Consider the following 11,658-nt stretch of genomic DNA (forward strand, 5'->3'; position numbering starts at 1 on the left):
GAAGGGCATTTACAGCTGCTGCTGGGGACGGTACAGTGGTGCACAAAAGGAACGTCTCCAACACTGTGCGATTCGTTTAGATAAGAGGGGAGGCGGGTTTCACAGGGCTAAAAACAGGACTGCAGACATGATAACTAAACTGATGAGTAACGAACACATGAAAAGGATGCTTAGTGCTTCAGAACATTAGAAGGTCCATCCCTCCATCTACTAGCCTGACACCTGACCCCATTAGAATAAGCCTATTTATTCACAGTAGCTAATCTGTTTAACATTTAAGCATCATTAGAAAAATTCATGTCATCCATGACATTACAAAATTACCAAAACTTTTACAGAAAAAAAGCTTCTATAATCTACTAAAGGACAGGAAGGTGGTAATTAAAACCGAGAGAAGCCGTCAGGGATCACTGACTGTTTTTAGGGGCTAGTTGAGATTAAATAGAACAAGATACAAAGAATTAAAACATGTTAAAAACACAACAGCCTTATTAAATGCAGAGTACTTTGGGCCTGGAAGCAGGATTCATCACGTCATCACTTAAAGACCGGATAGGCTCAGGATGTCGGAGAGGGGTTCAAATGGTGCTCTAAGCACTTGTTGTCATTAACTTTGTTTTCTCCCTTCTGTAGTTTGTGGAAAATATCTCATAAAAAAAAAAACACATCATATGAAGATGAACTCTTTTTACTCAGAATTGTCCAAACAAAAACCTGAAGAGCTTCTAAGCCAAACTCCACACAGTCTGAAGGATTTGGGTTTATTAAGCGGATACCGCGCTGGGTTCAGCTTTAATACCGTTGAATGGTAACCTTAATCCTGACGGCATTAATGGTGAATATTCCTGGTTTGGGTTATTAGGGTTCATCAAGGTAAAAGAACAATTATGTGGATTCTGTACATGGATTTATTAGAATACTTTTGTTATTCACAGTTTCCCTGCTGATGTTTTTTGAGTTTAAATACCTGATTTCTTACTTCTTTTTTTTTACTTTTTTTCACCTTTTTTTACTGTGTTGCCCGTCAGTCTTCTGTTCAGCATTACTGAGGACACGGTTTAAGCCTGGGATTAACGACAGAATTAGTCCTTTATGTGATGTTTGCTGCAGTGGTGGTGTGGCCGTAATTGGGTTAAGCCTCAAATTTAAGACGGGTCAGCGTGACACTGTAACAGTACTTAATGGTGGTAAAGTCTGTTTACCACAGAGAAACATCAATGAATCAATGAAAATATGAAAAGGCTATTTCAGAAAGCTCTTATAAAGGAAAACCTGCCCTTTGCTTTCACACTTAAGTGTGTGCTCGCACTCTTTTCCTTCATTTTTGTCTCTTTTTTGTGTTGCAGTTTCCCCCTCTGAGCTCTCTCTGCACACATCTTGACAAACTAAACTGAGATTAACATTTAACGAAGGATCCAAAGTTCTCTGCAGAGCTGAAACCGGTTCAGTCGGAAAGTTTTCCCGGTAAACACACTGAATGATCCTGGTCAGTTTTCCATAAAGAGATTTAGCCACGAATCCAAAAGTGCGTTGGTGTGTGTACATGTGAAAAAGTGAGTGAGTGAACTCTTTGCTGTCATTCAAACAGAAACACAAATAACGATGTCATAGAGATGTGTTATTGATCGAGTAAGTTCATGCACAGGAACGTAAGTGTTCACAGTATTTGGGAGGGATCTGATTTTTGTGCATGCTTTCTCCAAGGAGAAAAACAACAGCAAAACAAATGCAAAAGACTATTTGTTTTTAATCCAAATTATCTTGTTTTTTTTCTGGAAGCCAAACGCATACCTGAAATTCTAGTTTATTTAAATCACCAGCCCAGCGCTCTCACAAAGTAATTATTAAAGAACTTTCTTCCTTGAACTTGTTCAAATGTTTCATTTGCCAAGTACTTTGTGACACAAGAAAAAGGTATTTTAAGAGGAACACTTCTTTGATTTAAATCATTTTTGTTCCTCGGAAAACACAAAGCTCCAAGTTTCTGTTTTAAATAACAATTAAATCCTTTCTTCTCACGACGCAGCAAATACAATACACGTCATACATCAAATCATCTTCCCTGTCAGTGCTGCTTTGATCCTACCTCCATTATTCGATCACGAGGAAGTAAAATGCATTTGCTTTGACTCTGTTTAAACAACACAATAACAATAACAACCAAAGAGAAGAGAATGTGTCCTCTTGAAACCACAGATCAGGTTTTCCTGTGATCCTGTGGCTTTTACTCATGATGTCAGCTGAACACAGGCAGTGTCCCGATCACTTAGCAGCTAATGTGGAAACTATTTAGTTAGAGAAAGAGAGAGGGGTAGAAGGGGGAGAGGGTGATGGATTCATTTGCCATAAATGGAGGTTTGGTGGGGATGCCTCTGATACCAGGCAGCTGTTTCAAGAAAGAGCTTTACAGTCTTTTATAGTCGTCTTAACTAAATGTCAGCTTTCACTCACTCGGTGTGCTTTTATTCTGCCCTTATCTTTGGTTTAGACAGTAAACATGAGATACGGGTTAGCTGTGAGGTCAAGGTCAGGGGAAAACACTCCGTGTGGAGGGGCAGGATATTAGTCGGGAATATAACAGAGATTTCTAATCAATTCCCAGAATGTGTTGTGGAATTAAACAAGATCCGCTCCCTGATGATACCGAAGCTGATCCACAAAAGGTCATTTAGAATAAATACTTTTTAAAAAATATCTGATTGAGTTAAATTGTTATTTCTTGCAAGATTAAAAAGTAGATAAGAATATCTTTTATATGACTTCTGCAGGATTAACTGTCAGGATAAGATGCACGTTGAGGCTGAATCACATGACTCTGCAGGATACAGTCCTTTGAACAGATTTTTACATTAACAACTTATCTCTCAAGTTTTGCAGTTTAGTTATAATTAATCTTAATTTTCAGACCTAATTTTGATCCTGAATTCTTATTATGGCTCATCATTATTTGGAAACACCTTAATTTGTAAAGCAAAAGTGTTGAAAGAGACTCTTCAGACAAACAGGTAAATCATCAGAAGACCAAAATGCATTACTGAAAACACAAAGGAAGTGCTGAATTTTCAGCTTGCGTGATCATCAACATTATGATTAAAGGTCTAGCTGGGCCAAAGCTGGTTTTCCCTGGTTTCGAGGTGCAGGAGTCTGAAATTCAGGAACTTTAAAATGCCTTAATTCCAATATACTGCACATATTTAGCAAAAAGTAACTTAAGGCTAGGGATCCCCATCGGCTCGATGCATGCTCAGAATCATCAGGCAGATCTGATAAAATCTTTAAAAGTTTCCTGTATTTGCACAAAACACAATATTTTAAACAGCTTTTTTGGTCCTGCAAGTTTCACTTTTTCCATCATCTTTGCTGCAGCTGAATTCTCCCAGAGATTTATAGTTCAGTGTCTCTCTCTGTCTGTGCTAAAGTCACCAACAGCATACAGCACGAGGCGGCTCAACAAATATTCTTAGAGCAAAATGAAACAGTTTCTAAAGCAACTCTGCTCTGTTTTTCAAACCAAACAAAAGACTCGAACAAGTTCACAGACAGAGGACTAGTGTGTGCTCCTTATCCTAATCTCACGGGGGGACTTTCAGCCTGTACAGTATTTATCATATCTTATCTGACAGCATATCCAGTATATTCTTGTTTCTGGATATAACAGACTGTGATGTGCAGGAAGCATGAACATCAGGCCTTTCTGACTCTTTGAGTGACTTTGTGATTCATGCACTTGCAATTTCAAACAAGAACAGTCACGCTGGCAGATGACAGACACCTTCTGAAGAAAATATCCTACTTGTGCGCGTGTATGTGTCTTTTCTTTGTGTCCGGGTGTGCCAGGTCAACAGGATCCTTCCAGCTGTGGTTTCAGCTGTTGAATCATCTCAACAGAAGCGTGGAGGCAGAGATATGGCATCACAAGGAGGCCTGACCGAGGAGATTGTCCTCATGCTCCGGATAGATTCATGCTTAATGTGGTGGCTGTGTCACAGTCACCTGAAGATTCAGACTAATCCTCAGAGTTCCCCTGTGATCAATCAGCACGTCAGTTTATTTCTTTCACATTTATCTGATCACATTTACGTTTGTTTTCGTTTCCACTGCCTTGTGTGATAAAGGAAGTGCACCTGGCTCTTAAAAAAACAAAAACAAAGTGAAACAAAACAAAAACAATATCAAAAACAAAAATACAAACAAAAACCATGATTGTTGGAAAACGTCAGGCAGCTATTATGCTTCAAAGATATTTTTTCAGGGGACTGGAATCATTTTTGAATAGAATTCCGATGAAAACCAAATTAGTAAATTATAATAAAAAAAGAGGCAAATTAATGTCATTTATGAATTCAAGGAGCGCCTGTCTAGGTTGTGCATTAGGATGAATTTTCTGCACTTTTACTGTTGATGGATTTTGTGCCACAAGCAGGAACATAAAACTGTGGGGAAAACAAACCATAAACAAGGATGGGATTTGCGCTACAGCCTCCACCCACCATCCCTTTTTCACACTTCCTGCTTCAAGGAGACGAGCTGGTGTCCTGTTTGTAACCGTCCATCATGCCTCCGTTCCTCTGCCTCGCTCTCCGTTCTGCCATGCAGAGGTGGGAGTGAGACTGAAGCTGACGGCAGTGACGGTTTCTGGGTTGATGAGGCTCGAAGTCATCACTACGACAGCCTGGTGTCACCTGTGATGCTGCTCAACCGTGCAGGAGACACTTTTGCAGGATCAGCTCTTGTGCAGCTTTGTCTTACAGGCCAGCAGTGAGGCACCAATGAAATTTTTTACGTTTTTCTCATTTTTGCCATTTCTCAAGTTTGTGTAAGTACAAAAAACAAGCAGAAAATTTACTTTGTTCCTTTCCCCCAAAGTAAATTCCCTTGTGGTTTAGATGATCCACGGATCCAGCCATTTATGTTGTGTCTGCACCATCACATGGCTCCCCTCCCTCCCCTGCTCTGGGGTTTCAGTCAGCTTAGCTTTAAGTGTTGGTGAAATGTGTCTAAGCTTGTGTTTTGTCAGTCTCTGAGAGCAGGATCTGCCTTTATGTCTCGTATAGAAGCTCCTATTAGTTCTTCCTCAGCATAAAGCAAACACAGGTGGGTGTTTTGTGGTGAAGATGCTTCAGGCTTTCAGCCTTTAGTTGAAACTAAATCACAGTTTTACAAAGACACAAACAAATGCATAGAAACGAGACTGGACAGAAAAGTCGTTGGCTTTTGTTTGTGTCTGAAGTGAAAACCCACTAGCTGACATCATCAAAGACGGGACAGGCGATTAGCAGAGAGGGTGTAGCTGAATGACACTTCACTTTGAAGTTAATATACAGCTTCTATTCCCCTGCAGGGGATATGATGTATCAGCAGTTAACGTGGCTGATTAACACAAGAAAACCATTTCCCTCTGCTAAATGTGAGGCAGCTACCTGAGCTGTGTGCAGTTCAATTGGAAGTCAGCACCTAAATGTTATCCATAATGCACTTCTCAGGCAAAGTTATGTGCCTCCTGAGGAGTTTCACAGTGTTTACTGCAGAATTAGATTCTGAATTTGGCCACAGCACATCTGCTCTATATGCTTTGTGACAATAAATAACAGAGCTACGCCTCCCTCAAACAGACTCCATCTCCTCCATGTTGCTCTGCAGCTGGTAGTCCTGGTTCTCCACCTGCTGCAGTCTCTGGATAGAGTTATCCTCCAGCTAACAGAGGATTTCCAGAATAGAACTAGCACCACCATCACCAGCTGCAGCCCAACATGGACCAAAAGTCAGTGTGAGACACTCAATCAGGGCTGTGCAATTAACCAGCTTTTAACTTCAGTTATAATTTTGGGTGTCTGTAATTATTAAAACAAGATAATTGAGATAAAAACCATTACTGTGCTGACTTTTGGTTTTGCGAGTCTTATTTTGCCCTTCAGCACATCTTTCAATAAAAGCAACTTGAACCAAGTGCAAATAATAGTAAAATGTTAATGACAAAATGAAAAAAAAAAAAAAATCACACAATACATGTGCAGCTTGCTCAAGTACAGAGTATGCAATGAGAAACACTGAAATTGGACCCATGACAGGACAAAAAAATGTAGTTTGGCAGCAGCCTCCCTCCTCATATCTGCCCCTCCATCTGAGCTACAACCAGCGAATTAAACACTCCTAACCCCAAACTGCAAACTCTTTCTCTCAGGCATGCACCAGACACCTCCCAGCACAACCATCGCAGTGCCAGATGTGGTCATTTGAAGCACACAAAAACCACCATCAGCCTCCGCTGGACCAATGAGACTGCAGAAAAAGCAATAGAAGTGAAGTCCTTCCCCATCCTCGCAGAGCTGCAGTATGTAGGGCATCGAGGGCAGGCTTGGCTTTGTTCAGGCACATATCTCTGACATTTTCAGGCCTGCAGAGAGCCAAAGCAGCATATCGCAACATGAAACCCGAGCTTTGGTAAACAATGTCTTCTTACAGCCACGGCAGAGAAAAGCAATCAGTGTTTGGGCACGGAATGAGCTGCTGATGGAATCGCTTTTCAGGTCAGATAAAACTGTGCCCTGGATTGAACTCCCAGAATAAAGTCCAATCAATCAGAGAAGAATGCCATCCAACTACAGGGCAAGGGAAACAATAATGTTAGTCTGAGGAACAGTTTGCCTTGCAGCGCTGCAGTGATGAATACTGAAAATTCCTGCTCAAACAAACTACAAAAGCTGATTCTATGAGTGCACAATAACACGGAAGTGCACCTCCTACACAAAAGGAATAGTTTTGATTTGAATCTGTTATTCATGGAAGGTAAACTGTTATCATTCGGCCCTACATGACTCAGCCTTTTACATAAAACCATAAAGTCGCTTCATCTCAAACATGAGCAGCTTTGATTGTGAGCTATGGCAGACATTTCCTAATAAAAACACCTTGAGCACACTGTTAAACACAACAGACTCTAAGAGGAGCGTTTGAGTGGGTGGAAAATGGGCTGTTAATTGTGGAAAAAAAAAAGCTCTTTTGCAGAGAAACATGAGTGCTGTGATAAACGTCTGTCTGCAGGCACGTTCACAGGTCCTCACACTTTTCATTTTAATCCCACAGACTGCTTATTAAAGATGGATGTAGCTTCTGCTAAACCAAATCTTCTCTCTTTCTAATGACCAGCAGGGGGTGAAAATGAAAATAAAATTCTTATTGTATTGAAATATATGAGAAAACTTCTCATCTTCTGCACACCTGATCTCTGAGCTCAGAAAACACTTGGCTGGAGAGTTCATGGTCTCTCTTCTTGGTTTCATGACTTACTGAATAAAACATGGAGCTCATTTTTAGAATTTCTGCTCCTATTTAAAGTGAAATAAACAACAAAGATGAGAATGATTTAGAGGAATTAAAAACAAATATATTACCCTATATTCTGGTTGGACTTTTAAGTGTGAAAAGGTCTTGAAACAAAAACGAATGGGAATTAATTCATTCCATCCATCTATCCATATTCTTCACAGATTTTCCATCTTGGGCTAAAAAAGAAAAAAGAAAGACCTCTTGCACTTATATCCACACCTACAGCCAACAGAGAATCTCCCATTATCTACACATAAGTATCTTCAGACAGAAGCAGGAAACCCAGCAAGAAAATCTACAGACATGCATGAAGAACAAGCAGACAGGCTTCTTGCTAGGGCCGTAACACTAACCACTACTACACCAATAAACCACGCCACCTGTGAGGAATTATAAAGCTACTTGATCCTCTGAGGGGTGTGTGGAAGACACATCAGACACATCCTGAAACATCAGTCTAGTTTACCTTGAAGTTGCTGGAGTTGACCCAGGAGCTGGCGATGCCATCGACCATCTTGTCCAGCGCTGTCTGGTCCTGCTCCAAGTCATGGGACTTTTCCTTGTCCAGAATGTAATCAATGATCTCCTGGCCAACCTGCAGCCTTCGGCCCATGTCCTTCTGCAGGACCAGGGCCAGACAGTTTTCCATGCTAGGCTCCATCATTCTGCTGTCTGGTAAACACGCCCTCTGGCTTCCTCAGTCTGCCCGGCTGTATGATTGACTGATCGCTAGCAATCCTCCACTGCTCAGAGCAGCGGGAGTGACAGCTGGACAAAAGGAGTTCCACTTGGTGGGTATGACCTGAAAAGTGAGGACAAAAGGAGGAGGCCACAGTACAGTCTGCTTGTGTTTGGTCCCTCAGGACAGGCCTTCTTTCTGTGCCAAGTGCTAGCCTGCTAGCAAGCTAATGGCCGTGCCCCCAGGATAGATGGAGTAGGGCTTGGGGAATGGCAGCAATGCAGCATGTGTGTGTCTGCACAGCAGCTGGGGGAAGTTTACTCCTCCCTCTTCTTCTCTTAGAGGAGTCGGAGCCAAACCACAGCAGCAGGCTGGAAGAGGCGCTTCTGGCAGCAGATGGAGATGGATGGAGAGTGCTAGCTTAGAGCTCCATGACCTGTCCCCAAAACTGAATGGGGCTACCCTGCAAGAGCAAGGAAACACAGAACGAAGGAAGGTTATTTCAGGCCATTATTGATCACATATTTATTTACATATTTGTCCAACAACAAAAAAAGAAACATCTCACACTGCAAAACAAAACAAAACACTGTAAGCACACAATGTTTAGCTTTTCCAAAATATGACCAGATTATTAAGATAATGACCTTCCCCTTGTAGCTTGCTGCCTCTAACAGCCAGTGGATGGATTCCCACGTGAAGGATCATATCTTGGGGCTTAGCTGGTTTCAAAGTAACAGTTCCGGCTTCATGCAGCCAGCAGTATTTCTCTGCCATGAATATACTCCTAGCTTGGCTTTACAGGGACATTACTTCCACATTTTTTTTTAAATTTTGTTGTCACCCTCCATTTTATGCTATGCCTCAAGAGCCGGGTGGTAACAACCAAATACTTCCCAGTGAATGCCAAACAGTATTTTTTACTTCAAATGCCCATCCTCTGTAGTGTTTTTAATCCTCCGTACACGCGCTGGGTTAAAAAAATAAAGCAATAAACCTTTTTACATATTTATGGATAAATTGGTGAAAAATTCAAAATCCATCTTAGACATTCTTTGGATATCTTGATATTGAAGCAATATACATCTATATCTAACTATCTATATGTGTGTGTGTGTTATTTTGAATCAGTCACCTGCGTGTACCTTACACATCTTTATGTATGAGATATGGGTGAATACAAGGAAAGAAATGGATCGGACTCCAGAGAGTTAAAAACAAAAAAACAAAATAACATGATAGCTGAAAATCTGCTCTCAACCACACATCTGCCCCCATCATTAAAACACAAACACAGGAGCTACACTCCCAATCGGCTCTATCACACCACTCCTCCTCTTTATAAAACTTAAAGGAATTCCTGCATAGCCTCTATCAGGTGAAAATTTAACCTGCATGTCCTCAAGAAGAGAGATACGAGCCAGACTCGCTGGACTATGACCGTCACGGTGCCGTAAATATGTTGAGTACTTTCTGTTTATTGGACCAGCGGTAAACAGTGTGAGAACACAGAGCAGGTTGTCTGCCTGTTTCACGGCTTTTAAAGTGAAGTTAAAATAGCTAAAACAAATGACAGGATGAGACAATCAGGCTGTGTGTAAGCGTATGTATGTGTGTGTGCAGCTCAGCACTACCAGCTAAAATTGGCCTGTCAGTTTGAGTCCATGGTCTGTTTTTTCCACAAAGCATGGATTAAAAAAAAGATACTGGAATGCCATCATTTCCAAACTCTCACCTCTGCCTGTGTGCTGCAGGCAGTTTCAGATGATCACTTGACCTGAGGGTCATCCTGGCCTGCTGTGAGCACTCAATTTGACCACACTGGGAAGTGATAAGCTGACACAAAAGCCCTTCTTTTCCTGCAGGTTAGCGACCTCACTGCCAGCGAAGGACACCATTACTCATCGCTCTGGTCACATGGCTATATGACATTTGACCCTGCTGATTTACAACCAGTTTTCCTTCCTGCATTCGAGTACTGAAACGTGTAGGTTAGCACGGCTGTCATCTGCTCACTTTCACCCTTGTCTATTTACAACGTTACGTCACACACACACACAGGTGAGCTGCAGATTTTGACAGGTGGCACTGTAACATCTCAGAGCCAAATAATGAAAGTGCGCTGTGGTATTAAAATGTAAATAATGTGTTAAATCAATTTGCCAATTACTGCAGCAGACTAGTTTTAAGAAGCAGACAGCAGTGTGATGAGCGTGCCTCAAGCACAAGTATAAATGAGGGGCTGCATCGGCATCACAGTTCAGCTGAGCGATGACCAACACGTTAGCCATAACCGAGGCCTGAGAGACAAAGGCAGCTGCAGACAGTCACTCTACAGGTTCACCTAAAGAAAGTGGCTCTCAGCTTCATCTTAGCTCGAGCGGAACTAAACAGCGAGTGAGTTTGAGCTTTCAGGGAAGGGCCGAAATGCACCGCTGTAAAAGAAAAAGGTACGCTTGAGTTACAACACAAGAAAAAACAAGAGCTTCAGAGTGAAAATGAAAGCAAAAGAATATTTTCCCTTATTATTTGTTTTTATAAGTGAGATTAAAATCTAACTCATCATCGTTATGTCAAGTTTTTAAATTAGAACATTTCTAGTGCTGCTCAAAACAATGGGCAGTGAGAAGAAAACACCTAGTTTTACTTGGGGATTGTAAGACCCCCAGCTCACACTTTTTGGGGGAATTTCCTCCACTGAACTATCAGTAAACAGATCAAACATCCAGGTTACCAATGTTCGTTACTGTTCCTGGATATCACAGAGATCCCGCTGAAGGAATCAGAAGGAATCATACTGATGAAAAAATTAGATTTTGACACTTGAAGGAGGTAAAAATGTTTATTCTGAGTATCTCCTGTACCTATGAAATTATGGGGGCTCAGAAATGCTGGAAAAATAATTAAAAGCATTTTAATTTGGATAGATTTGTCACAGTATTAAGGTAGAATTATACAAATACACCAAAGTTATTTTTTATAAAAACTGCTGACAGTGACGGGGTCAGGTGGGGGCTGTTATTAATAATCCATCCATTCAATAGAACAAGCTCATTCGTCTGTCTTCGCACCTGTTTACTGTTTCAATGCTAACATGAGTATTTTCACCACTTTTAACAGGCCACTCATTTCACTTACTTACACACACACACACCGCTTTGCTTTTGTGCAAACGTTAGCTGAGCCCCTGCTAGCCTTGCAGCCCTGACAGCTCCCAGCCAAAGCCCGCTCCCCCGCCCCTTCCCCGAGCCCGTGTTCCTCCGCCCCAGCTGACCGTGAACCTCTTTTTCCTTCTTTCCCCCATAAAACAGCAGGCCGGCCTCGATCTGAGAGCCAGACAGGGGTGTGTATAGGAATAAAAGCTGCAGCTAGCCCTCCTAGCACCCTTTCAATGAAACGTCAGTCCACAGCCGGGGCGGCACAAAGAAGAGAAAACCTGAGCAGGAGGCGAAACGGAGCAGCTTCATCACCCTTTCTTCTACTCACCATAACCTCCGCAGCTCGTCCTCACAGCCAGCACGCGTCTCCCCGGGTAAATATCCTCACTTCGGCCTTAAATCTCTCCTGTGTCCGCCTCTCTTTCTCTCACTCTCTCCACCCGGAATGCTGCCTGCAGGACAAGAATGGGATCGTCGTGCGCAGGCGCAGTAGAT

At 41.9% G+C, this 11,658-nt stretch overlaps 1 protein-coding gene across 1 annotated transcript in view; it reads right to left on the minus strand.

The window, feature by feature from the left end:
• clasp1a (cytoplasmic linker associated protein 1a) overlaps nucleotides 1-11,613 on the minus strand; it is a 96,295-nt gene extending 84,682 nt beyond the window's left edge. Inside the window, exons 1-2 of the mRNA XM_084907989.1 lie at nucleotides 11,492-11,613; nucleotides 7,793-8,468 (exon numbers count right to left, since the gene is read on the minus strand). Coding sequence (XP_084764115.1) covers nucleotides 7,793-7,990 — 198 coding nt within the window. The 5' untranslated portion in view covers nucleotides 7,991-8,468; nucleotides 11,492-11,613. The remainder of the gene's footprint in view (nucleotides 1-7,792; nucleotides 8,469-11,491) is intronic.
• Nucleotides 11,614-11,658: the final 45 nt, after the last annotated feature.

Source organism: Perissodus microlepis, chromosome 16 (assembly GCF_051167445.1).
Source record: "Perissodus microlepis isolate ML-2025 ecotype Zambia chromosome 16, ASM5116744v1, whole genome shotgun sequence".
In the NCBI taxonomy this organism is placed as follows: Eukaryota; Metazoa; Chordata; class Actinopteri; order Cichliformes; family Cichlidae; genus Perissodus; species Perissodus microlepis.